Source organism: Saccopteryx bilineata, chromosome 3, assembly GCF_036850765.1.
Source record: "Saccopteryx bilineata isolate mSacBil1 chromosome 3, mSacBil1_pri_phased_curated, whole genome shotgun sequence".
NCBI lineage: Eukaryota > Metazoa > Chordata > Mammalia > Chiroptera > Emballonuridae > Saccopteryx > Saccopteryx bilineata.
Window position 1 is genome coordinate 295,928,801 of NC_089492.1, and position 27,803 is coordinate 295,956,603.

The window sequence follows — 27,803 nt, forward strand, 5'->3', positions numbered from 1 at the left end:
AGCAGTGAGCGCCCCAACCAGAATTTACCTGACAAAACCACTAGGGGGCGATGCTTTGCCCATCTGGGGCATTGCTCCGTTGCTCAGCAACTGAACTCTTCCCAGCACCTGAGGAGGAAGCCATGGAGCCATCCTCAGCACCTGGGGCTAACTTGCTCCAATACAGCTATGGCCGCAGGAGGGAAAGAGAGATACAGAGAGAGAGAGAGAGAGAGAGAGAGAGAGAGAGGGAGAGAGAGAGAGAGGCAAGAGGGGAAGGGGTGGAGAAGATGGGCACTTCTGTGTGCCCTGACTGGGAATCAAACCCGAGACTGCCTGACCAGGTGGTGGCACATTAGATAGAGCATTGGACTGGGATGTGGAGGACCCCGGTTTGAAACCCCGAGGTCACCAGCTTGAGCGCAGGCTCATGTGGTTTGAGCAAGGCTCACCACCTTGAGCCAGAGGTTGCTGGCTTGAGCAAGGGGTCACTCGGTCTGCTATAGCCCCTTGGTCAAGGCAGATGTAAGCAAGCAATCAATGAGCAACTAAGGTGCCACAACGAAGAATTGATGCTTCTCGTCTCTCTCCCTTCCTGTGTGTCCCTATCTGTCCCTCTCCCTGTCTCTGTCACACACACACACACACACACACACACACACCAGGCCAATGCTCTACCATAGAGCCAACTGGCCAGGGCCTGCCTATCTATCTATTTATTTATCTAGTACCTATCTATCCATATGAACACATACATTTGTTTAGGTCCTAGGACTGGAGGGATGAAGGTTGTGTCCAAGCCATTTTTTTTTCAAGCCAATTTTCTTTAAACCTTTACTCATTCCATCGATGGACAAACTACCTCCCCCCAGTGCATTTGATGGCTCTCTCCTGACATTGACCACCCAGGTATCTTCACACCTGTCAGGTCAGGCAAGAGAGGGGTGAATCCGTCCTGTTATCTAGGACACAGAGTCGAGGCTCTGAGTGAGAAGGTATCTTCCCCGGTGTGATGAAAGCACCAGGCAGTGAAAGAGCGGGGAGGGACCGCTGGGAAGAGTCTGGTGGAGAGTCAGGGAGGGGAGATGATCACAGAGCTTCACACAGTCCCGTGTCCGAGATTTAACACGGCTTCACTGAGCCCTTGGAATGGTGCCTGGCACGTAGTAAGCATTCAGTACGTGTTAGCGTTTGTGGTTGTTACTGTTCTCCCCACACCACCCAGGGATGGTGGCTGGGGACTGAGGGAGAGAGAGACCAGCTGGCCAGCTGCCCTGGTGGAGCTTACAGACCAGGGGAGAAAGTGGAAAACAACAAAATACCGGCACAAGGAAATGAGGGTTGCCAAATGAGACCAGGTCCCCAACAAAACTAGAATCTACAGAAAGTTGTCATTTAGCCTTGGGTACTGGGGAGATGGGGCCTGGGGTATGCTTTCGTGACGTCAAAGCCACCTCCCTCCCCAGGAACCTTCAGTGGCTCCCTATTGCCACATCCAAATGTGGGCCACCATTTAGTGAGCACCTACTGTTTGTTGAGCCCCTACCACAGCCAGACACCATTTAGCACAATCGCAAGGACAAAAACCATTGAGGGAAAGAATTCAGTAATAGCCCCACTTGTAAAAGGAACAAAAGAGAGGATTTGAGCTAAGAAGTTACTTGTCTTATTTCTGGAGCCACTGCCATGAAGTGAACCCCCTTTTTATTTCTTATTTTTTTCCTTTGTTTTAAATTTTAAAATTTATTGATTGAGTTGAGAAAGAGAGAGAGAGAGAGAGAGAGAGAGAGAGAAAAACCACATTGATTTGTTGTTCCACTTATTCATGCTATCATTGATTCTTTTATGTGCCTTGACTGGGGATTGAACCCACAACCTTGGCATGATGGCACGGTGCTCTAACCAACTGAGCTACCTCTCCAGAGCCATACAGAGAGAGGAAGGAGAGGGAGGGAGAGGAAAAGAAAGAGAGAGGGAAAGAGAGAGAGGGAGAGAGTGAGAGGGAGAGAGAGAGAGGAACACACCTGACTAGGCGGTGGTGCAGTAGATGGAGTCTCGACCTGGGATGCTGAGGACTCAGGTTTGAAACCCCAAGGTTGCCAGCATGAGTGTGGGCTTACCCAGCTTGAGCATGGAGACACTGGCATGAGCATGTGATTGTGGACATGACCCCATGGTCACTGGTTTGAGCCCAAAAGTCGCTGGCGTGAGCAAGGGTTTGCTGGCTCAGCTGGAGCCTCCTGGTCAAGGCATGCATGAGAAAGCAAGAAACGAACAACTAAAGTGCTGCAGGTATGAGTTGATGCTTCTGATCTCTCTCCCTTCCTGTCTGTCTGTCCGTGTGTGTGTGTATGTGTCTTGCTAAAAAGAGAGCGAGAGAGAGAGGAAGGAGAGAGAGAGAAACATTGATTTATTTATGCATTCATTGTTTACTTCCTGCATGTCTCCTGATCGGGGATCGAACATACAACCTTGGTATTCTGGTACAATGCTCAAACCAGCTGAGCTAACAGGCCAGGGCTGAGCCCTTCATTTTAAATGAGTTACTTTTTTGGGGGGGGACACAGGAGACAGTGCTTGACACCCAGGAGGAAGCTACTGCTGTTGGTGCCTTGTCCTTGCTCTGTTCCCAGGCTGGTAGAGACTTGGTCTCAGGGAAGCCTCAGCACTCTGCTGGGAATTAGGAGACATCCTCACCACTTTCTGGAGGCAGAAACAGCCTCAGAAAGGAAGTCCCTCTTCCAGGATCTTATCACTGGGAAAGGGTGGACATGGATTCGAACCCAGGCTACACCAGCTCCGTGCTGTTATAATCCTGGCAGTCCACTCCCAGCCGCACAGCCCACCTTTCCAGACCCCTCCCTGTACATATGCTGGTCTCCTAGTCCCCAAAGTATCAAACCCTTGCCTCGGGTTTGCCCACCACGGTCCCTCATCCCACGTGCTAAGTCATCCTTAGGGATTTGCTGCCTCTGGAGAAAAACAGCCTTAGAACAAAGTTCAGAACCCAGGGTGAGACAACCAAGGGAGGTCCAGATATTTGGAGCAGATACAGGAACTGATAAAAAAAAAAAAGACAAACAAGTGGTGGTGATGATTCTGAAGTCTTACATATATGATGATCTCAATGACATTTGTGAATAATAATAATACAAAACACACTCTGAGTTTTTATCTTGTGTCTCCAATGTACTATTTGATTTGAGAGAGAGAGAGAAACATCGATTTGTTGTTCCACTTATCTATGCATTCATTGGTTGACTCTTGTATGTCCCCTGACTGGGGATCGAACCCGCAACCTTGGCATATTGGGACAAGGCTCTAACCAATGGAGCTACGTGGCCAGGGCTGGCTTTTTTGTGTGTGTCTTAAACAGCTTTGTTGAGGTAGTATTTATATGCCACAAAATTCACTCACTTTACATGTACAATTCAATGGCATTTAGCCTGTTTACAGGACTGTGGGACTATCGCCACAACCCAATTTTAGAACATTTTCATTACCCTAAAAGGTCTCTTGTGAGCATTAATAGTCACTTCCCATTCCCAGCCCTGGGTTCAGGCAACCACGAGCCCACTTTCTGTCTCTCTAGATGTGCCTTCTCTCGACATTTCATAGACATGGGTCACACTACACATGGCCTTTTTCTGTCTGGCATCCTCCATTTAGCCTAATGTCTTTTAAGATTCCATTCACATTGTCAATTGTATCAGTACTTCGTTCCTTTTTTATGGTTGGATGATGTTCCATTGTATGGCTGGTCCACATCTTGTTTATCCATTCACCTGTTGATGGATGTTTGGGTGACGCCTACCCTTCCGCCATTGTCAGTAGTGCTGCTATGAACATAAGTGTACAAGTCTCTCTGCGGACATATGGTGCTGTTTCTCTTGGGCCGGTTCCTGGGAGCAGAATTGCGAGGCTACATGGGAGATTATAATACACTGTTTCAGAAATGTCCAGTTTTCCAGGGTGACTGTACTACGTACCGTCCCACCAGCGATGTATGAGGGTTCCCTATATATCACCATGGGGAGCTTCCTGGGAAAGAAACTCTGGTACAGAGATGAGAACTGACCTGCTCAAGGTCACATGGCTAGGAAGCAGTAGACCCAGACTTGCAGTTCAAAGCCTGTGCTCTTAACCCTTTTCCGAGGAATTGTTCTCATCCCATTCAGTCCTTCTTTCGTTCGTTCAACCTAAAGATCTTGTGTGTGTGTGTGAGAAAGACAGAGAGAGGGACAGATAAGGACAGACGGACAGACAGGAAGGGAGAGAGATGAGAAGTATCAGTTCTTCATTGTGGCTCCTTAGTTGTTCATTGATTGCTTTCTCATATGTGCCTTGACCAGGGGGCTACAGCAGACTGAGTGACCCCTTGTTCAAGCCAGTGACCTTTGGGCTCAAGCCAGTGACCCTCGTTCAAGCTGGGGAGCCTTGCTCAAGCTGGCGACCTCAGGGTTTTGAACCTGAGTCCTCCACATCCCAGTCTGATGCTCTATTCACTGCACCACTGCCTGGTCAGGCCAACCTAAAACTCTTGATTGAGGACGTAATACATGCAAAGGGCTGTGATTAGAGGTGGGAGAAGCGTCCATGGACGAATAGACAAGGTTACATTCTGGAGGGAAACACAGAGAAACAAGCAGATTCAGGACATTGATGTGACAATGATCCAGGCCCCACTGTGTGATGGGCACTGTCCTAGGTGCTGATCTCCCACAGGGTAATGAAATAGAGACAGACCCCTCCCCACACTGAGCTTCCATTTCTGGTGGAAAGAGATAGACACAAAAACACAGGCAGCAATCGCCTCACCAGGCGGTGGCGCAATGGATAGGGCATCGGACTGGGATGCAGAGAATCCAGGTTCGAAACCCGAAGGTTGCCGGCTTAAGTGTGGGATCATAGACATGACACCACCGTTGCGGCTTGAGCTCAAGGTTCACTGGCTTGAGCAAGGGGTCACCCACTCAACTGGAGCCCCCCACTCTGGGTCAGGGTACATAGGAAAGAGCAATCAGTGCCGCAACGAAGAATTGATGCTTCTCATCTCTCTCCCTTCCTGTCTCTGTCTCACACACACACACACAAAAACCAACCCCACAAACACAGAACATAGGCTGCAAGTGAATGCTCAAGCAGCTCAGGATGAGAAGCATGCTATGGAGGTGACATGCAGCTCTGTCAGAGCAGAAGCCTCATAGATACCTGGGGCTATGTCCCAGGGGAGGACACAGCTGATGCAGAGGTCCTGGGGTGGGAATCTGACTGATGTGGTCAGGGAGCAAAGAGGCTCACGGAATTGGAGGGAGTGTGAGAGGGAAGAAGGAGTGAGCGGGAGGAAGTCAGTACAGGGATGGGGGTCTGGACCTGCAGGGACTCATAGGGACTCTGGGTTTCTACTCCAAGTGAGATGGGGAAGGGAGCTTCAGAGCAACTCATGCTGAGGCCAGCAGGATTTCACTTCCCCTTTTCAAAAATTAGAAAACATGGAAAAAAATGGAAAGAACTATAGCGTGACCACCTATATGCTGACCCCCCCCAGACTCTACAATTAGCATTTGGCTCTATTAGCTTCATAATGAACCTGTCCTCCATCCATCCTTTATCTATCTCTTCAAAAATTCATAAATGTTACGATTTAAAGTGATTTTAGGTTCACAGCCAAACTGAGGAGAAGTTACAGATGGTTTCCTATACATCTATCTTTTAAAAATTCATTTCAAAGCAGTTTGCAAATACCAGTGGGTGTTGCCCCTAAACACTCAGCATGCCTATCACAACGAGCTATCAAATATTTATTTCAGCTTCTTGTCCTTGGCAACATTTAAATGCAGGGAAATTCATATGTTTCGCGTGTTACTGTCTGTCAGGTTTTGAGATGTACCTACACCTGATTAACACCAACCCCTTTCTCCAGGGCAAAAATTAAGCTCTCCTGTTTTGTTTTTAAAGTTACCTTTTCCTCTTAGAATCATTTGAATTTACAGAGAAGTTCCAGGGGTAATGCAGACATCCCGTGAAACCCTTACCCAGACAGTCCTGACGTTATCGTGTCCTGTGAACATGGTCCATCTGGCAAAACCAAGTAACCCACACGGGCAGATGACCATCCGGCAAATGCCACCCTGTGATCGGATTTCATTTCTTTCCCCATCACATCTGTTTCCTGCTCCGGGACCTTGCCTGGGATCCCACATGGCCTCTAACCGTCTACTCCGAATCATTTCTCACACTTGCCTTGGTTCTTGGTGACCTTGGTGGTTTGGAGGAGTCCTGGGGAGAGAGACCATGTGAAGGAAGCAACGCGGCTCACCGCCTCCTCTCTGGGTGCCTGTCGTCCACGTGACTTGTCATAGATGTTGACTTTGATCACCTGGTGGACAACGACTTGGGGTTTGCAGGTTTCTCCACTGCAAAGAGGGCCCTCCCCCTTCCAAACCCTACTCTTTTTTTTTTTTTAATTTTTTTTGGTCAGAAACACAGAGAGAAAGACAGACAGACAGGAAGGGAGATGAGAAGCATCCATTCCTCGTGGTGGCACCTTAGTTGTTCATTGATTGCTTTCTCATATGTGCCTTGACCAGTGGGGCTACAGCAGAGCGAGTGACCCCTTGCTCAAGCCAGCGACCTTGGGCTCAAGCCGGCAACCATGGGGTCATGTCTATGATCCTACGTTCAAGCCAGCGACCTCGGGGTTTTGAACCTGCATCCTCTGCGTCCCAGTCTGATGCTCTATCATCTGTGCCACTGCCTGGTCAGGCCCTACTCTTTGTAAATAAGTCACTAAACATAGCCCACATGGAGGGGAGGGGACTTTCCATCTTCTGGGGAAAGAAGTCTCCTGAATACATTTTAAAAAAATTCTTCTGTCCCTTTTCCTTCTGCCTGTTTATTTATTTATTTGGTCATTTATTTGTAGCCCTGGTAAAATAGCTCAGTTGGTTAGAGTGTCATCCCAATAAGCCAAGGATTCAGGTTCCATCCCAGGTCAGGCCACATGCAAGAATCAAACAATGAGTGCATAAATAAATGGAACAACAAATCAACGTTTCTCTCTCTCTCTTTCTCTTTCCCCTTTCTCTCTTTCTAAAATCAATCAATAAATAAATATTTAACACAAAAATCATCTGTTTGTATTTGTATGGACTTGCGGATATTTAACAGTTCAGGTTATCGTCAAAGATGATGTTATGTCACCCTGACTGGTGGTGGCGCAGTGGATAGAGCATCGACCTGCTCAAACCCCAAGGTTTCTGCCTTGAGTGCGGGGTCACTGGTTTGAGTGTGGAATCATAGGCATGACCCTATGCTCACTGGCTTGAAGCCCAAGGTCACTAGCTTGAGCAAGGGGTCACTTGCTCTGCTGTAGCCCCCTGGTCAAGGCACATATGAGAAAGCAATCAATGAACAACTAAGGTGTCGTAACAAAGAACTGATGCTTCTCATCTCTCCCTTCCTGTCTGTCTGTCTGTCACTAAAAAAAGATGTTATTTTATATAAACATAGCATAGTCCAATACCATGCTATTAATTTTATATAAATATATATTAGTCTAATGTAATATTGTTGACTTTATATAAATATGTAAACCAATATGACATTATTAGTTTCATAGAAGTATATTATAATCTAATATGGTGTTATCAATTTTTTTGTGTGTGACAGAGACAGACAGAGGGACAGATAGGGACAGACAGACAGGAACGGAGAGATGAGAAGCATCGATTCTTTGTGGCGGCACCTTAGTTGTTCATTGATGGCTTTCTCGTATGTGCTTTGACCCGGGAGGAGGGGGAGGCTACAGCAGAGCCAGTGACCCCTTGCTCAAGACAGTGACCTTGGGCTCAAGCTGGTGACCTCAGGGTCTCGAACCTGCGTCCTCCACATCTCAGTCCGACACTCTATCCACTGCACCACTGCCTGGTCAGGCGGTGTTATCAGTTTTATATAAATATCTATTAGAGTCCAACATGATGTTATTTATTTTATAAAAATACATTCGTATTCTGGTCTGGTCCAATGTTATTCATTTCATACAGATCTACGTTACTGTCCCACACAGCGTTATTGATTTTGCTGGGACCCACCTGTTCTGACGCCGGGCATCCCTGAGAGGACACAGCACAGCACAGAGGGCCAGGCCAGGGGCTCCTGGCTGCAGGGTGGCAGGCTGGCAGTGGGACTCCAGCCGGAGACCAAGGGAGGTTTCTAGGGGGAGTGATTTGAATGAGCCAGGCAGCAGAGCTTGTGAACTGGGAGCAGAGACTCCTTTAAAAAAAAAAAAAAGAAAGGACGTTTATTAAAGCTGGAGGCAGGTGACACAAGGAAGGGCTTAGGGTAGAAGGTGCAACAGGAGAGAGCCCAGGTCTAGGTTGGGGCTGCTTTCAGCTCGCTGGGAAGTCAGAGAAAAGAGGTGCAGGGGGTGACTCTGGGACGAGCTGCCGCTGCCCATTGCTACCCGGGTGCAAGTCTCGTGGGGACCCTGAGAGCTTCGGGAACGCCCGCGAGCAGGTGAAGGAGATGGGGGAATGGAAAGGCGTGGGCGTGGGCGTGCTCCCCAGAGGGAGAGCAGCGCAGACCCCTATTGGAGAGAGACTAGTCGGCTCCCCGTGGGCGGTCACCTGCTCCTGCACAGCTGTGCCCACCCCCTCAGGCTACAGGCCCGCAGCGCTATCCACCCCTCTTCCCGGCCTCCTGGGCCCGGGGGTTTGGAATTCAACCCCAGAGGCCAAGTCCTGGGAGCTTCCTTATCTTGCTCCACCCAGCTCGGTGCCTGGCACGGCCTGGCGCTCCATAAATATTTGCTGCCACTCAGCCAGCCACCTGAGTGCCCGCTGCTCTTCTTTCCCACCTCTGGGCCTTGGCCCTCCTCCTGATCAGCTCTTGTGTCTCAAGAAGGAACCCAGGGGTGGCGGGGTGCGGGGGAGATTGATGGAACCAGATGTGGAGTCAGATAGAGGGAAGTGACCCACCCAAGGCCACCAGGAAGGAGAGGGCCGGGGGAGTGAGAAAGAGAGCTGAGATGCCTCTAGACTTCTCTGAGGGGATACTATCTGCAGCCACCATTCATCATCGCTGGTGCCAGGTATATCCGCGCTTTAGCTGCTGGTCCCATGGGAACGGCCGCTGGCGGTCCCTCGCTCAAGCCATACATTCTCAGAGGGTGGCCTTGGACAGACCACTGTCTTGGCTGGGAATGACCCCTCTCCACTCTCCCCTTCGGGGGCCCCCATAACTACGAGGTTCTCTTATCAGCTGACCCCAGGAAATGAAGACGATCTTGGGTGAGCCTGGCTTCATCAGGGGACGCCTTTAACAGGATGGAGCTCTTCCTGAAGAGAGAGAGAGAGAGACTGGAAGTGTGAGGGGGATTCAAGAGGATGGAGAGCCTCTCCAGCTGGGTTTGAAGCCGGGTGGGGGGCAGGGAGGGGGACACCACACAGTGAGAAAGGCTGACAGCCTCTGGAAACTCAAGGGGTGCTGGCAGACAGCCAGGGAGGAAACAGGAACTCACCATTTATCCCGAGCAGAGACCCCTGGCCGGGCCCACCAGGGCTCCTGCCTCTCACCGAAACCGTGAACTAGCCAGGGGGTGCCATCCTCAGCCGCTACGGTGGCGATCACCAGGAGCTGAGCAAAGTGAGGAGGCATGGGTGGAGCACAGAGAGTCTGCAGGGCAGTGAAACTATTCGGTGTGAGAGATGGGAATGGTGGACACCTGTCGTTATACATCTGTCCAAACCCAGAGAATGTACAATGCTAAGAGTGAACCCTCATGTCCACTGTGGACTTTGGGTCATCACGACGTGTCAGTGTAAGTTCACTGACTGTGAGAAATTACCATCAGGTGTGGGGGGCATTGATAATGGGGTGGCCTGTGCATGTGGGGGGAAGGGGGTGCATGGGAACTCTCCGTGTACTCCTCTGAATTATGCTGTGAACCTAAAACTGCTCTAAAAATAATTTATTATTAGTATTATTTTAATTTATTTAGTGAGAGGGGGGAGGCAGAGAGACAGACTCTCACATGCACCCAACCAGGATCCACCTGGCAAGCCCACTAGGGGGCGATGCTCAGCCACTCCAGTGCCTGAGGAGGAGGCCATGGAGCTGTCCTCAGTGCCTGGGCCAACTTTGCTCCAATGGAGCCTTGGCTGCAGGAGGGGAAGAGATAGAGAGAAAAGAGAGGGAGAAAGGTGAAGAAGCAGATGTGGAGGTCCCGGGAATCAAACCCGGGACTTCCACACAGTGAGCTGACACTCTACAGCTGAGCCAACTGGCCAGGGCTAAAAATAATAATTTATTAATTAAAAAAAGAAACAAAGAATGCAAATCAAGAAAGTGACACTGATGGCTATTCCATGACTGTTACTGAAAACAGTGGTGTGATGTGGTGGGTGGGGGGTGGGGTGTTAAAATGACTTGGGCATCCAATCTGTCACCCTCCCTGTGACCTCTCCCTAGGGACAGGGGAGTCTTTGGACATCTTGATTAACATAGAATTCTTACAACTGCATGATTTGCCCGCTTAAAGGTCACGACTCAGTGGCTTTTGGTGTGCGACCATCACCTTGATCCATGTTGGAACTTTTCCGTTAGCCCAGACAGAAAGACCACACCCCTGGGCATCACCCCCCTCCCCATCCCCTCCAGCCCTGGGCAACACCCCATAGCTTCCTGTGCTCTCTCGGCTGTATCCCCAGGAACTGCACACCTGCTTGATGCCTCCGTAGGGAGCGTGTGGGCGCTCCACAATTATTTAGCTAATGGTCCTTTTCATTTGAATCCCACTCATTCCTGTCCTTTTGTGGGAGGCTTCTTCCTCCCCGCCCATGGTCCTATCAGGATTTTTCAGAGTCGCCTCTGGGGCTCCATTTTGTCACCTCCACTTGCACAGGGGACACCCTGCTTTGATAATTGCCTGTGTCCTGGTTCATAAGTCAACTCCAGACTTCTCCAGGGCAGGGACCGGATTTCTCTGCTTCTCCTCCTTCCCCTCAGCCCAGAACTTGAATGAAAATCAGAGCTGTCACCACCCAGAGGGACGGATGTAGGTCTGTCCCAGCTTGGGGCCTGTGAACATTTCTGCAGAGAGGCCCGGGAGGGGGGCAGGTGAGGAGGGGGGCTTCCCAGTTGGGGTGTGAGTCCCAACTCTGCCTGTGACCCGAATCGGAACCCTGAGCAAGAGATTGAATCTCCATGAGTGTCTTTTTCCTCGACTATAAAATGGAGCTAATAATAGGGTTTTGAGGATTAGCGCAGGGCTGGGAAGACACAGAGTTCAGTAAATACTTGCTATAATTATCGTTCATCACGCGGATTTAGAAGCCATTACAAATGCACTTCATTCGGCCATACGTCAGTCTCCCCACTGCACGCCCATGTCCCGAGGATGGGGAGAGGGAGTCCAGCAGGCCCCAGCCGTGAGTCCCTCCCTGGGACAGGGGTGTTGGGTGAGGTGGGCAGGGTGGCAGGTGCAAGCTCCGAAAGGGCTCAGGGGGCCAGGCTGGGGAGCGTGGACTCTATCCCGGGCAGCTCGGAGCCAGGAGAGGCTCCTCTGAGGAGAGGAGAGAAGAGACAAACATCTCTGAGTGCTAAAAAGATGGCTTCAGGGATGGTGGGCGAAGCACTCCAGGAGAGAGGATGGGGGCCTGGAGGCCGGGGACAATCCACATAGGTGAAGGTGGCACCAAGACTTCAGCCTGCAGCCCCGTGAAGGTGGAGAATGCAATGATTCTTTTTTTTTCCCCCAAGTGAGAGGAGGGCAGATAGACTCCCATATGTGCCCCAACTAGGATCTACCTGGCAAGCCCCCAACTGGGCAATTCTCTGCCCATCTTTGGGCCATTGTTCAGCACCCCAGCTGTTTTTAGCACCTGAGGCATAGGCACCACAGAGCCATCCTCAGCTCCTGGGCCAATGTGCTCAAAGCAATCGAGCCATGACTGCAGGAGTGGGATTTCCCTGACCGGGAATCAAACCCAGGACATCCACACGCTGCCATGAAACAGCGTGGCTAGTCAACGTCCAGGTCCTGAGTGAGAACGGTATGGAATGAAGAAATAAACTCAGAGAAAAGAAGTATGGCATTGGGAAGCCTCTGTAAGCTGATGGCAAGCCAGAGCAAAAGCAAAACCCCGGGGTTTGCTGTATTCTATAGAGCAGAGAGCCCTATGCAAAATAAGGAAGTCTCCCATACAGAGTTACATATCGGAGGCATAAACAGGAATCCTTTTAAGGCATAAACAGTAATCCCCCCACCATGCATAACTGAAATCAACCAACAGCAGAACAAACAAAGGGTGAGAGGAAGGGCATGTCAATCGCCTCTTAGCAACTTAAGGAAACAATCAGAGGTTGTGGGGAAAAGCTTATCCTTTAGCAACTTAATCAAGCAAATGAGGTGGGGGTGGGGGGTGGGCATCAAGGACCCTATCAGCTCACTGCCAGTCCCCCACACCTCTGTCCCCCATACATCTAAACTTTAAGGACCCTGTCCGCTTGCAGTCTCCCACAGCATGCCAAGCCGATGCTGTACCACTGAGCCAACCATCCAGAGCCGAATGCAATGACTTTTACTTAGTTTTCCCATTGATTTCAGAGAGAGAGAGAGAGAGAGAGAGAGAAAAGAAAGGAAGGGAGAGGGAGAGAGAGAGAAGCATCAACTTGCTGCTCCACTTAGTTGTTCCATTTAGTTGTGCATTCATTGGTTGTTTCCCATATGTGCCCTGATGGAGGATCAAACCTGCGAGCTCAGTACTCGGGAACGACGACGCTCTATCAACTAAGCCATCGGGCCAGGGCCTAGAGTGCAATGATTCTTAGCCCAGACTTTTCGAGAGACCCAGCAGGTCTGCTCTGTAATCCCTGGCTGCTGGCTGCCAAACTGTGTTTCCATTTGAACTGAAGGCTGGGTACTACCTGTTCTGATGAAGGTGACAGAATGGAAACAGTTTGGATAATATGTTTTATTTCACTCAGGACAGTGTATTCCTGTTTTTGGATCATTGGTATTTCCTCCATATAATCAATTCTTCTTCTTCATTGTAGTTCTGGTCTATCTAGTCACAGAAAATACTGGATTAGAGATTCCAAACCATCATCCCTGGGAAAACACAGGGTTAGGTCCCTGCAAGCCTTCAGTCTCCACGTATTCATTAACTGATGACTGCCTAGCCGTTTTATGTGTGTTTCTGTGTAAAGACGTCTTACTTAGGCCCTGGCTGGGGTGGCTCACTTAGAGCATCAACCCAATACGCCAGGGTTGCAGGTTTAATACCCCATCTGGACACATACGAGCATCAACCAATGAGTGAGTAAATAAGTGGAAAAACAAGTCGATGTTTCTCTCTCTTCCTTCCTCTTTCTCTAAAATCAATAATTAAAAAGAAAAAAAAACCTTACTTAGTGCTTACTGTTGATTCCCTAACACGGAACTCACAGTCAAGGATGCTTCCACTTGTGCCTGAAGGAGGCTCGGCTAACACACGGATTTTCTCCGCGAGGCACACACCGGCTTTCCTGTGGTGAGGGTGCCACATGGCACTTCAGTTTGGGGGCGACTTGAAACCACAAAACCTTGTCCTGGTTAAGAGCATTGTCCCGAAACAAGGTTGCCGGTTTGATCCCCAGGCAGGGCACACACTGGAAGCAACCAAGGAATGCACAACTGAGTGGAACAACAAATGAATACTTTCCTTCCCTATCCCCTCTCTTTCTCTCCCTTCCTCTCTCTGTCTCTCTAAAAATCAATAAAATTAAGCTATGACCGGATGGCTCTGTTGGTTGCAGTGTCATCCCGGAGCGAGGAGGTTGCTGGTTCAAGTCCCCAGTCAGGGTGCATACAGGAGCAGCTTGATGTTCCTGTCTCTCTCTTTCCCTGCCTCTCTCAAAAAACAAACAGACAGACAGAAAAAACCACCAACATGAAGCACAACTGCAAAGGGATGCGTTCACAGGATGACAGTGGGGCCGTCCTCTGTTCACCCCTCGGCTGAGAACATGATGGCCAGAGGCTCAAATTTCACGCCATGCTGCGATTGGGGATTTGGGGGTGACTACCCCCATCCCTCCCCTCTCCCCACCTCTCTGCGGTGGGCGTGTCTGGGACCAGGGAATCCATGAATACACAGAGATCGACTGTATATCCGAAACATTGTGTCATCCTGTGATTAATAAAAGCTCCCTCAGGGAGATCGTTTACACGCCCTTTTTTCGTGTTAAGTTGTTGAAATCCCCCGTCTATTTTATGCTCACATCTTAATCAGGACCTACCAGCCACGTGGTCAGTGGCCAGGACTGCCGAAGAGCCCCGCCTGGCCAGTGGCCTCTGTGTCCAGCACTGTGTATGCCTGTGTGCGCACGCGTGCGCCGCCAGCTCTCTTCAGATCCTCAAAGGGACCTAGGAACTAAATAAATAAAATAGAAAGCCCGTGCCAGATAGAACCACGGTGGAGAGAGCTATGCGGCTGTAGCCAAGGAAGCAGCACGTTCTCCCCTCCAATACCCCCCCACCCAGGAATTCCACGTGGAGGCCAACGATCGGGAGATAGTGGGCCACTTAGCACAAGTCAACACGTGTCAGAAGAGCCTTTGCACCCCTGCTTTGCAAGAGCATAGAGTGTTGAGGAAAAAAATCAAACGTCCATCTACAGAAGAATGGATCTGTCCAACACAGCCTGATCACATGCTAGAACAGAATAAATAGCCCGTCTTTTTGCAAAGGCGAGAACTTGGGAGTTTCGTGCTCAGGTGCTGAGGAAAGTCACAAACACAGGGGTTGCGCTAATGAGGACGGAGGCAGCTGGGGAAGGTCACAGGCCTGATACTATTTATACAGCGTTTAACGACATGCAAGGCGAAACTCTATAGCGCTAATAGGTTTGTGCATATGTAGCAAGGGCATTTTTGACATGAACAGACACCTCCCTAGGGACTGGCGGTGGTTACTTCTGGGAGGGAGAGGGATTTGGAGAGAGTTCTGAGCCTGTTTGAAAAGTTCTATTTCTTCAACTGGATGGCGGTGGCCAGTTAGGGGCTTATGACATATTATTCAGGGTATTTTTTGGGGGGGGTTATGTATGTCTGAAATAGTCCATTGCATAGGGAACCGTTAGAGACATTCTTTGCAATCTGGTCAGAGGCAATGAGGGGTGATATGTGGACTGTCCTGCTTTGGAAAATACTATTACCTCCACTGCAGGAATCTTGGAAGGATTAAATGAGTTTCCTGTGCAAGGATGCCTGCCCATCATAGTGGCTAGAAGAGGATTGTTTGTGTGTGTGTGTGTGTGTGTATATATATATATTTTTTTTTGTTTGTATTTTTCTGAAGCTGTCAGACAGACTCTCGCATGCGCTCGACTGGGATCCATCCGGCACGCCCACCAGGGGGCGACGCTCTGCCCACCAGGGGGCGATGCTCTGCCCCTCTGGGGCGTCGCTCTGTTGTGTCCAGAGCCACTCTAGCGCCTGGGGCAGAGGCCAAGGAGCCATCCCCAGCGCCCGGGCCATCTTTGCTTCAGTGGAGCCTCGCTGCCGGAGGGGAAGAGAGAGACAGAGAGGAAGGAGAGGGGGAGGGGTGGAGAAGCAGATGGGCGCCTCTCCTGTGTGCTCTGGCCGGGAATCAAACCCGGGACTTCTACACGCCAGGCCGATGCTCTACCACTGAGCCAACCGGCCAGGGCCTATATATTTTTTAATTTAGTGATTTTATAGAAGAAGGGGAGACTGAGAGAGAGAGAGAAATGTTGATGTGTTGTTCCACTTATTCATGCATTCATTGGTTGAGTCTTAGATGTGCCCTGACCTGGGATCGAACCCAAAACCCTGGCATATCAGGACCATGCTCCAGCCAGCCAGGAAAGAAGAGTACTTGTTAATAATAGTAATACCATGCCTGACCTGCGGTGGCTCAGCGCATCAAGTGTCAACCTGGAATATTGAGACTGCCGGTTCAAAACTCCAGGCTTGCCTGGTCAAGGCACGTACAAGAAGCAACTGCTACCGCTAATTGATGCTTCCTGCTCCCCGCCCTCCCCCCAACCTTTCTCTCTCTGTATCCTCTCTCTGAAATCAGTAAGCAATAGTTTTTTAAAAAAATAGTAACACCATCAAGCAATCAGTCTTTTCTAGCTGTTATGTCTGGTGCTTTCCCCCATGATCTTATTTAACAATATTTATTCAATGTATGTAAGAGCCAAGGGACACGGTACAGTAGAGAGAAAATAACACGACCTGTGAACCCCGGAGTGCAGCCTTCACAACCACACTCCCAGCCGCTCACGGCTGAATAGCTTCACCTACTACTTCATAGTCTTGACCTTTCCAGACACAATAAATAATACATTATCACTTTTTCTCTTTTAAAAATTTAAAAAAAAATTTTTTTCCAATACAATTGACATTCAAGAGTTTAGTTTCAGGTGTACTGCATAGTGGTTAGACATTTATATACCTTGCAAATTGATCCCACCGATATTTTCAGCACCCACCACACATAGTTATTACAATATTTTGACTATATTCCCTCTGCTATACTTTGACATCTCTGTGTTTTTGTTTTTTCTTTTTTAAATCTCTTTTTCAACCCAAGGGTGGGTTGGGAGAGCTGGTGGGTTGTCAACTGCCCACTTTTTGATGTGTGAGTTAATTTTTAAAGAAGATTGTAGTTATTGATTTTAAAGAAAGAATAAAGGCCCTGGCCAGTTGGCTCAGTAGTAGAGCGTTGGCCCAGTGTGTGGAAGTCCCGAGTTGATTTCAGGTCAGGGCACACAGGAGAAGTGGCCATCTGCTTCTCCACCCTTCCCCTCTTGCTTCTCTCTTTCTCTCTCTATCTCTCTCTTTCCCTTCTGTAGCCATGGCTTGATGAAAGCAAATTGGCCCCAGGCACTGAAGACGGCTCCATGGCCTCTGCCTCAGGTGCTAGAGTGGCTCTGTTTGCAACGGAGCAACAGCCCAGATGGGCAGAGCATTTCTTCCTGGTGGGCATGCCGGGTGGATCCCGGTCAAGCGCATGTGGGAGTCTGTTTCTGCCTCCCCTCTCTCACTAAAATAAATAAATACATAAATAAAATGAAGAGAGGCTATAGAGAGAGAAAGGTGGGCAGAGGAACTAGAAGCATCAATTCATAGTTGCTTCTCCTATGTGCCTTGACCAGGCAAGCCCAGGGTTTAGAATCGGCGACCTCAGCATTACCAATCGATGATTTATCCACTGCATCACCACAGGTCAGGTGAGTTCATTTTTTTAAATGTATCTTTCAGTCTATATTTTGTTCATTACATTTACTTGAAAAATATAAACTATATAAATAATATATAAAATAAGGGTGGGGCAAAAGTAGGTGTACTTCACTGTGAGTAGGCAAAACAGAGTTTATTCTTTGATTATTATTTATTATTTTATTATTTTTCATACGAACAACTGTAACCCTACTATTCCCTCACCCTATATATACTCTACTATATATAATATATAATACATACTATAATTACATGCAAGATAATGCACATAACTTTTTATTTTATTTTATATTTTTTTAGGTGAGAGGAGGGGAGATAGTGAGGCAGACTCCCACATGCACCCTCACTGGGATCCATCTGGCAACCCCCTCTAGGGCTGATGCTCACGTATTGAGCTATTTTTAGCCCCTGAGGCTGAGGTGCTGGGACCAACCGAGCTACTAGCTCCAGTGCCCGGAGCCATGCTTGAACCAATAGAGCCAGCAGGGCAAGAGAGAGATAAGGAGGGGAGGGAGGAGGAGAAAAGCAGATGGTTGCTTCTTCTGTGTGCCCTGACTGGGAATCGAATCCAGAACGTCCATACATTGGGCAGATGCTCTATCCACTGAGCCACCAGCCAGGGCTGCACATCACATTTTTTTCTATTTTTAAACTGAGTTTTAGAGAGAGGAAAGGAGAGAGAGAGAGAGAGAGAGAGACTGATTTGCTGTTCCACTTATTCATACATTCATTGGTTGATATAAGTGCCCTGATCAGGGATTGAACTTGCAACCTTGGCATATTGAGACAATGCTCTAACCAAATGAGCTGCCTGGTCAGGACACATTTATTATTGTGTTACATGCAATATGTTACACACAGGCATACCTCAGAGATACAGGGTTAGGTTCCAGACCACAGCAATAAAGGGAATTGTGCTTTTTGCGGCTGTAAGGTCTTGCCTTCAATCTGTAAAATAACATAACACCTGTGAAGCACAATACAATGATGTATGTAATATATTATAGATGCTAATGTTTTTTTTCCTTTTTTTTATCAAGCGAGAGAGACAGAGAGACAGGAAAGGGGAGAGATGAGAAGCATCAACTCGTAGTTGTGGCACTTTAGTTGTTCATTGGTCGCTTCTCATATGTGCCTTGATGGGGGGAGGGGTCTTCAGCCAAGCCAGTGACCCCTTGCTCAAGATAGAGACCTTAGGCTCAAGCCAGCGACCATGGGGTCATGTCTATGATCCCACCCACACTCAAGCCGGTGACCTCGGGGTTTTGAGCCTGGGTCCTCAGCATCCCAGGTCAACACACAATCCACTGCGCCAGCACTGGTCAGGCATTAATGTTTCTTTAAGAATAATAAACTGGGTGGGAACTGCAATCACCCCACACACACACACCAGTTCCCAAGGAGAAAACTGAGGCATGTTGGCAGCGGAATACTTGGAGAGCCCGTGATCAGGGGGACAGTGAGTAGGGGTCACAGAAAGAGCCCTTGGGGCTGGTGGGCAGGAGACACATGAGGTGGGGCGGGGAGGCAGGAGACTGAGAGGCCAGCTGTAATGAGGTGTGTGCACTGGAGCTGAGACTGGAGCCTCCCCTGCCCACACCTGCCTCCCCAGGTCACTCCGGGTGACCCCACAGAGTGGCATTGCTAAATGGGGAGGTGCAAAGCTCCCCGGATCATCAGTGAGCCTCTCCGTGGGCGTGTGTGTGTGTGTGTGTGTGTGTGTGTGTGTGTGTGTGTGTGTGTTGGGTGGGCTGAGGAGGGCCCGGGTCAGCAGCAACCTCATTATCCTGCCTCCAGGGACCCAGGGGGCCGCTCTGCAGCCTGACCTCTGGCCCTGGCTCACGATCCTTTGCAGCTGCCTACAGGGCCCCAAGTCCCCAGGGAGTAACTCAGGTCCATTCGGCACAGGGATTCTGTCTCACTCAGCAACCCGGGCGGCGGAGGAGGCAGGGGGAGGAGGAGGGGGGCAGGGAGCAGCCCTGAGTCCCCTGACCCTCCGGGAACCCTGGCTCTGCCCACCTGCTGTGAGCTGCCCAATGCCTCTGTTTCTCCGTGCCTCAGTGTCCCCATCAGTAAACTGCAAACCACTGTTCTACAAGTGCAAGGCTTGCAGGGAGGAACCCACAAGGTCCTGAATGAATTAAAAAACAAACAAACCAGGGCTTGGCACATGATTAGCATGGAACATTCATCATTGCACTATTTCATTTGTTTTAGTTTTTGAACGGGAACATATGCTAGGAGGAAATGTCAAGTAGTCCAGAAGGTTAGAGTGATAGTGTACCCCCCGCAGCTGAGTAGGGAAAGTTACTGACTCTCAATTCAAGCAGCCATCAGGGCTTCTTTGGGAAAACCGGGGACAACTAAACATGGACGGACTGACGGATGGGACAGCAGGTGGTTGTTGGGAGTTAACGCCCTGCCCCAGGATTCACAGCCACCAAGGCTGAGCTGGAGAGCGCCTTGAGTCTCACAGAGCCGTGAACCCCCGTGTCAGGGTCACAATGTTCTGATGTCTGGTCACTGAGCTTTTTTAACGAGGGAAACATTTCCAGCATGACCAAAAAATAAAAAGGGAAAGGAAATTCCTTATTCTCAAGGATCCCCACCCCATGCAAGCCTTCATTTTCTTCCATGGGGCGACTTCCTCCTCCTCCTCCCCTTCCCCCTCCCCCTCCCCCTCCCCCTCCCCCTCCTCCTCCTCCTCCTCCTCCTATTTATTTTGTATTTTTCCGAAGCCAGAAACGGGAAGGCAGTCAGACAGACTCCCGCATGTGCCCGACCGGGATACACTCGGCATGCCCACCAGGGAGCAATGCTCTGCCCATCCGGGGCGTCGCTCTGTCGCAACCAGAGCCATTTTAGCACCTGAGGCAGAGGCCACAGAGCCATCCTCAGCGCCCGGGGCCATCTTTGCTCCAATGGAGCCTTGGCTGCGGGAGGGGAAGAGAGAGACAGAGAGGAAGGAGAGGGGGAGGGATGGAGAAGCAGATGGGCACTTCTCCTGTGTGCCCTGGCCGGGAATCGAACCCTGGACTCCTGCACACCAGGCCGAAGCTCTACCACTGAGCCAACCGGCCAGGGCCTCTTCTTCTTTTTGAATTGGCTTTAGCCAGAGAGAAAGACAAGACAGGCACATCGATTGATCTGTTTCAGTGTGTTCCCTGACGGGGATCGAACCCACAATCTATGTGCTTCTGGCTGATGCTCCAATCAACTGAGCTCTGTGGCCAGGCCCCGCAGGAATATTTTAAAGCAAACATCATGGGGCATTTCATCCCCAAATTTTTCCATCAGCTGTGATTTACTTTAAAATACCCCCTTCCAAGAAAACATAATATCATACAAGGACTGCACAAAGTTCTCGTTGGTAAAAGTCTAGTCAGTGGCCCAGCGTGTTTCCTGTGGTCCTTTCGACTTTTCTGTGTGTGAGCAGTTTTGCACAATCAAACCTCAAAGAGGTTGAAGAGCAAAAGAAATTCTCCCTCAGCAACCCCCTCCGCCCGGGTGCCTGGGGGCCCATGCTGAAGCCAGTTTCCGGGGATCCTTCCAAAGTGTCAGTGACGGTTGTTGCTGTCTTTATTAATAGTAGGTTGTAGTAGCCGTGAAAACTGAGCCGGCCAGTGTCAGGGCCGTGAGTCAGCCTGGCCCACGTCCCAGACACCTCTGACCCCTCCGGCCGGCCGTGCCTAAGGCCATCTGTCTCTCGGAACATCACTTTCCTGCTCTGTACACTGGGGCTAAATCCCCACGTTTATCGGGTGGCCAGGAGGATCCCACGTAAAAGCACCCCCCTTCCCCCGATCAGCCAGGCTCAGAGCAGGTGCTGAGGACATGAGAGAAGCCTTTTCTTCACGCATCTCTGAGCTCTGAGCCTCCCAGGTCTGAGGGAGGAGGAGGCTGGGAGTCCGGACTCCTGGGTCTGAGGGAGCAGGGCTAAGGGCCTGGACTCCCAGGTCTGAGGGAGGAGTGGCTGGGGGCCCGGACTCTTGGGTCTGAGGGAGCAGGGCTAAAGGCCTGGACTCCCGGGTCTGAGGGAGGAGGGTCTGGGGGCCCAGACTCTTGGGTCTGAGGGAGGAGGGGCTGGGGGCCTGGACTCCCGGGTCTGAGGGAGGAGGGTCTGGGGGCCTGGACTCCCGGGTCTGAGGGAGGAGGGGACTGGGGGCCTGGACTCCCAGGTCTGAAGGAAGAGGGGCTGGGGGCCTGGACTCTTGGCCTTCCAGTGTATGGCTTTGGGAATGGTCTCCCTGGCTCCCAAGGCCAGCACTCCCCACCCATGGAGGGAGGGACCAGAACGCATGGCGCTCTGTGTGACATACCCCAGCTAAGGTTTTGTGAAGGAACCTGTCTCCCCTTTTTCCACAGCCCTCCAGCCTGGCCCCTGGGGGTTCACAATATGTTTTGTCCCCTCTGTCCTGGGACTAGAGCCCAGACTCCAGGCTGGTCTAAGTTTGGAAGGGGGAGGGAGGGGGGCCGCAGGTCAGAGGGGGTGAGGGAGGGGTGTGTGTGTGGGGGGATGGGACGTCTCTGAGCTGTCACACACACAGCCCTGTCTCAGGCCCCAAAAAAGGGAGGGACAAAAGGCTCCGAGAGAAAGTCAGGAACAAAGACAGGAGGAGAGAGACACGGAGAGACACGGGGGAAGAGGAGGCCATAGTGAAGAGACAGAGAAGTAGAGCAGGAGAGGGGAAGCAGAGAAGGGGACCTCCTGCATCACAGACAGCACTGACATCGGTCGAGACAGCGTGTGCAGACAAGAAAGAGGGGCCAGGGCCAACAGAGTCAGGACAGGGAGACACCCCCCCCCCAGAGACCGTGAGCTGGAACAAAGGACAGGGAGGGTGGTTAGATGTTAGGTAGTAGAAGAAGGGCTGAGAGGGAGGAAAACATAACAGTAGGATAATACAGAGCAAGACCCACAGACACCCAAAGGGTGAAAGAGAGAAGAGAGGAGCCAGGTGGAGGAAGAGAAATCTTTTGACTCAGACAGACACGGATAGAGAGCAAGACAGACCTCTCAGACGAGGTACTAGACCTTGGACCTGTGGGGCCCAGCAGCCTTAAGGCCGGTTGCCTCTCAGGGATCCCAGACAAAGGGGGAAGCCTAAGGGCCCACTGACGCCAGGCAACCCTGAGATGGAGCTCAGGGACCCCAAGAACCATGAGGATGGGGACCCAGAGGTGAGAAATGGGACACAAAGGAGGAAGAGAGAGAGACAGAGAGACCAAGAGACAGGTGTTGAGAGAAAGGGAGTCAGAGATAGAGGTGCCAAAGGGCAGACAGCAGACACAGAGGGACAGAGAAGGAAACAGAAGACAGGGAAACAGAGAGCCATCAGAGATCCAGAATAACACCAACCCAAGGACACTCAGCAAGACCTAAGGCCCCAGAGAAATGGGCTCAGGGACAAAGAACATGAAACACAGGAAGAGAGAGAGAGATGGGTGGAGTAGGGGGTTGTGGGGGGAGTTTGCAGCCCCAGTTGAAGTTGAGATCTTCTGGGGAGCTCCCCAAGATGGCGGCGGGTGAGATCTCTGAGAGAATCACCCCAAACCCTGGCAGGACACAAAAAGCAGGTGGCCTGAGGCAGGGTGAGTCACTGTGACTCATCCTACTCTCTGGGGACAGTGACCCCATCCTCTGACCCCTCACATCAGCCCTAGAGTTTGCCTCCCATCTCTCTCTCTCCCTGCTCTAAGCGAGGGCCAGGACTCACCTCTGTTTCTTCCTCTCCTGCAGGATGACACAGCCACAGCCCTCCAGCGGCTGGTGGAGCTGACAGCCGCCCGAGTGACCCCCGTGAGGAACCTGCGCATTCAGTATCGCCTCATCCGAAAGCTTGGCTCCGGCTCCTACGGCCGCGTGCTCCTGGCCCGGCCTCGCCAAGGGGGTGAGTTCAGCCGCCAAAAAGGCCAACTCTTGGCCCTGGCCAGTTGGCTCAGCGGTAGAGCGTCGGCCTGGCGTGCGGGGGACCCGGGTTCGATTCCCGTCCAGGGCACATAGGAGAAGCGCCCATTTGCTTCTCCACCCCCCCTCCTTCCTCTCTGTCTCTCTCTTCCCCTCCCGCAGCCAAAGCTCCATTGGAGCAAAGATGGCCCGGGCACTGGGGATGGCTCCTTGGCCTCTGCCCCAGGCACTAGAGTGGCTCTGGTCGTGGCAGAGCGAGCCTCGCCCCTGGTGGGCGTGCCGGGTGGATCCCGGTCGGGCGCATGCGGGAGTCTGTCTGACTGTCTCTCCCCATTTCCAGCTTCAGAAAAATACAAAAAAAAAAAAAAAAAAAAAAAGGCCAACTCTTAAGAGCCCCCGCCACTGTGGCCGCCAGAGTCAGGTTCTCTGAAGTCACCAAGATGGAAAGCATCCCGGGGAGAGCCCCAAGGGGGGACCCTTCTCCAACAGTGCTCTCAGACAGTGAGGAGCGCTGCAATCTTCCAAGATGCACCAGAGCCCACCCAGAGAAAGGGGGAAGAAGCAACAACCTGCTGGAGGTTGCACGGCAAGGTCAGAGTCGCCCTGAGTCTCCTTGGGCCCTAATGTTGTTCCCCACCCCACCCCCGGCAGGTCAGGTTGTGGCTCTCAAGCTGCTACGTCGGGACTCAGTCCTGAGAACCACCTTCCTGAGGGAGTTCTGTGTGGGCCGCTGCGTCTCCTCCCACCCAGGCTTGCTCCAGACCCTGGCAGAACCCCTGCAGACGCCCCGGCACTTTGCCTTGGCCCAGGAGTACGCGCCCTTTGGGGACCTCAGCGGGATGCTGCAGGAGCAGGTGAGAGGCAGGCAGGAGACAGAGGTTGCCCCTCTGTCCCAAATCCCATTTCTAGCTCAGACCCTGACACAAAATCAGTGCCCAACCTAGCCCCCCTGCCCTAACCCCTCCCCACCACCCCACTCCCAACCTCCTCGCCAAGTGACCTCTTTATTTCTAATTCTCCATGCCATTTCATGGCTGACCTTAACCCCAATGCATCCAAAGAGAAGCTGGGATGGGCAAGAAGTTGGGGTTGGGATGTCGGATGCATTTGGTCTGGTGAAAGGGGGCAGGGACGGAGACAGAGATGGCGGTCCGGTTAGCGCATGAGACAGGGAGTGTGGGCACGCATGGAATGAGTGGGCTGAGCTTGGGGTTGATGATAATTGGTAATGGGTGTGGAGAAGAGTGTGGAAGGGGTTGTGGAGTAAGGCAGAGAGGGCTGAGTATTGAGCAGATTGAGTTGAAGATGGGCTGTCATGAGGTTTCCTCTAGAAATGAGACTAGGTGAGGCTGAATCCAGGAGGTCTAGAGCAGCGGTTCTCAACCTGTGGGCCGCCATCTTCCGATGGCTTTAGGTGACCCCTGTGTTTTGGTCGTTCTACCCCCACCGGGGTCGCGACCCACAGGTTGAGAACCGCTGTTTTAGAGAGACTTGAGTATGAAGATTAGGGCAGCCTGACCAGGCGGTGGCGCAGTGGATGGAACTTGGGACTGGAATGCGGAAGGACCCAGGTTCGAGACCCCGAGGTTCCAGTTTGAGCGTGGGCTTATCTTGCTTGAGCAAAAAGCTCACCAGCTTGGACCCAAGGTTGTTGGCTCGAGCAAGGAGTTACTCAGTCTGCTGAAGGCCCACGGTCAAGGCACATATGAGAAAACAATCAATGAACAACTAAGGTGTCACAACAAAAAACTGATAATTGATGCTTCTCAGCTCTCTCCATTCCTGTCTGTCCCTATCTATCACTCTCTCTGACTCTCTCTCTGTCCTGTAAAAAAAAAAAAAAAAAGATTAGGGCAAAACCTAAGGTTGGGGATAGGCTTTGGGTTTGAGATAGGGTTGGGGATTAATGGAAGGAAGTGAGGGAAGGAGAGAGGGAGGAGAGGAAGAAGGAAGGAAGGGAAAGGAAAAAAGGAAAGAAGGAAGGAAGGGTAAATGAATGGGTGGATAGATGGATGGATAGATGGAAGAAAGGGAAGAATGAAGGGTAGGTGGAAAGAAGGATAGATGAAAGAAAGAGTGGGGAAAAAAGGAAGGAAGAAAGGGTGGATGGATGGATGGATGGACAGATGGAAGAAAGGAAGGAAAGAAGGAAGAGTAGATGGAGGAAAGGGTGGAAAGATGGATGAAGGGAGGGAGGGAGGGAGGGAGGGAGGGAGGAAGGAAGGAAGGAAGGAAGGAAGGAAGGAAGGAAGGAAGGAAGGGTAAATGGAAGAAAGGAAAGAAAGAAGGTGGATGGAAGTAAGGGTGGAAAGAAGGAAGAAGAGCTGAGTGGATGGATTTTGGATATTAAGTAATTGAATAAATTATTGGATTGCTGGCTGGCCGTGGGATGGATGTTGAGTGGAAACTAGAAGAGACTGTTGGGTAGATAACTGCTTTGATGAATGGGTTGCTGGCTAGCTGGGTGGATAGCTTTATCAATGGACTGATGACGTGAACTATGGACATTTAGAGCAAGGTCTGAGTAGGAGACGGGATCTAAAATAGTGGGGGACAAAGAACAGAATTAAGTTGAGGGGTTTGTGTTCTCACTGGAGATCTGAGTCGTCCGTTTGGAGAAAGTGAGTAAGAAATGTAAGGAACGGTTCTGAGTACTAGTGTTCAGGGCAGGTATGACGGGAGCTAAAGCAGCCTCTGGTTAGATTCAGGGTTTGCTTTATGGCAGTATCAATGAGGGTGCCCATTGTGGTTGTGGATGATCTCGAGAAGATATCGGCGGCGGGGGTGCGGGGTTCTGGGAACACTAGAGGTAGTCACCGGTCAGGGCTTCTGGATTCTGGAACCCAAGAAGAAAAGTAGAGAAGGCACCCTGACCTTCACCTTATCTCCCTGACCTCAGGGCCTCCCCGAGCCGCTGGTGAAGCGTGTGATGGCCCAGCTAGCTGGAGCCCTGGACTTCCTCCATAGCCGAGGGCTGGTCCACGCAGATGTGAAGCCAGACAACGTGCTGGTCTTTGACCCTGCCTGCAGCCGTGTGGCCCTAGGAGACCTGGGTCTGACCCGGCCTGAGGGCAGTCCAACTCCTCCCCCACCAGGGCCTTTGCCCTTTGTCCCACCTGAGCTCTGTCTCCTGCTGCCGACTGCCACCCTGCCCCTGCGACCGTCCTTGGACTCATGGGGCCTGGGGGTGCTTCTCTTCTGTGCCGCCATGGCCTGCTTCCCTTGGGATGTGGCCCTGACCCCCGACCCCAAGTTCGAGGCTTTTGCTGGCTGGATGACCACCAGGCCCCAGCCACCTCGACCGCCGCCGCCCTGGGACCAGTTTGCAGCCCCGGCTCTGGCATTGCTCCGGGGGCTTCTGGACCTGGATCCGGAGTCGAGGAGCCCTGCCCTGGCTGTCCTGAACTTCCTGGGGGATGACTGGGGCTTGGAGGGGAACAGAGGGGAGCCTGGGGGTCTGGGGAGTCCGTCTGGGGAGGATGAGGAGGAGGAGGGGGGGTCAAGCTTGGAGGAGTGGACAGAGGAGGAGGAGGAGGAGGACGATGACCTAGGTGGCCAGAGGATGGGAACAGATGGGGGAACTCCCAGACCAGGTGACTGAGACAGGTGGCCAGAGCCTCAGCCAAAGGCCCCTCCCCCAGCCTCCATGGCCACCTGGATGCAGAGACAGCTGCTCCTGAGATGACAGAGATGGGATGTATTTTCTCCCCACCGGAGGTCGGAGGTCGGGCTGAGGACCTGGGATTCCAAGATCTCCAACCCCTCCCCCCTCAGACCCAGGAGTCCACCTCCCACCCCCCCACCCCGCTCCAGCCCTTCCTCCCTCAAGCACCCTTCCTTTCCCTTCTGTCCTGAATGTGTCTGTTTGGAGGAAGGTGCTGTTTCCCCTGTAGATACATTTCCGCCTGGTGGGGGCCACACTGGATGGGAGGACATGCAGTTCTGATGAGGTCACTCCTCTGCTAAAGACCTTGCGAGACTCCCACTGTCCTCGGCACCCCATCTGGGCTTTCAGGATCCAACACTACAGAAACCTCGACCTCTGCCTGCCTGCCTCTCTCCCCTGTCCCTGGGCTCCTTCCATCCGGATGACACCGAGGAAGCCATGCATCCTTTGTGGGTTTAAATCTGCACGCACATGCGGCTACTTGTAGCTACCTGCCAGCAGGTGCCTGCACGCCCTGTGACCTTCCCAAGAACGCCTTCCCAGAGCCGCACTGGCAGAAGCCCCCCACTGGGACTCTATCTGAGTTATAGTGTCTCCGTGTTCTCAGGCGCTCTAGCGTGGACTTGGTCTCTTATTTCTACACCTTTTCTCCTTCTCCCCACACTCCGGTGACCCTGTGCCCGCTCGGACAACACAGGGCACGTGGTGGATGACCGCTCACGCTCAGGTCGTGCTGGTTTGGATGGGTCCCCATCCACCGGTGACGCAGGCAGGACCGCGTCCCAGAGACCCCACCGGGCCAGGCGCCGGGACGATGCTTCCTCGTGGGAATCCATCCTGCGTCCTTTCTAGATTTAGGAAAAGTGGGTCCACTCGACACAATGTGGTGTCCTGGGTTGAACTCCGGGTTGGGGGGGGGCGGGGAGGTAGGTTGTTGGCGGAAACACCGGGGAGATAGGACACCTGGTGTGTCGGATCGTGACTTTCCAAGCTTGGACA

At 51.6% G+C, this 27,803-nt stretch overlaps 1 protein-coding gene and 1 long non-coding RNA gene across 2 annotated transcripts; one reads left to right on the forward strand and one right to left on the reverse strand.

Annotated features, from left to right (window-relative positions):
- Positions 1-6,109: 6,109 nt before the first annotated feature.
- LOC136329254 (uncharacterized) lies at positions 6,110-8,676 on the reverse strand. The gene is made up of 3 exons (XR_010730168.1): positions 8,607-8,676; positions 8,073-8,253; positions 6,110-6,358 (listed from the first exon to the last, which is right to left on the reverse strand). It is a non-coding gene; the product is annotated as an uncharacterized lncRNA (long non-coding RNA).
- Positions 8,677-21,527: 12,851 nt separating this feature from the next.
- SBK3 (SH3 domain binding kinase family member 3) lies at positions 21,528-27,803 on the forward strand. Its single transcript, XM_066266637.1, has 5 exons — positions 21,528-21,537; positions 21,788-21,963; positions 22,970-23,120; positions 23,789-23,991; positions 26,037-27,803. Exons 1-5 carry the CDS (start codon positions 21,528-21,530, stop codon positions 26,736-26,738), a joined length of 1,242 nt encoding a protein of 413 aa, XP_066122734.1. The 3' UTR covers positions 26,739-27,803.

Coding starts and splice junctions, on each gene's coding strand:
- SBK3 (XM_066266637.1), top strand. Junction 23,121..23,788: donor GGCCCGGCCTCGCCAAGGGG/GTGAGTTCAGCC, acceptor CACCCCCGGCAG/GTCAGGTTGTGGCTCTCAAG. Junction 23,992..26,036: donor GCGGGATGCTGCAGGAGCAG/GTGAGAGGCAGG, acceptor CCCTGACCTCAG/GGCCTCCCCGAGCCGCTGGT.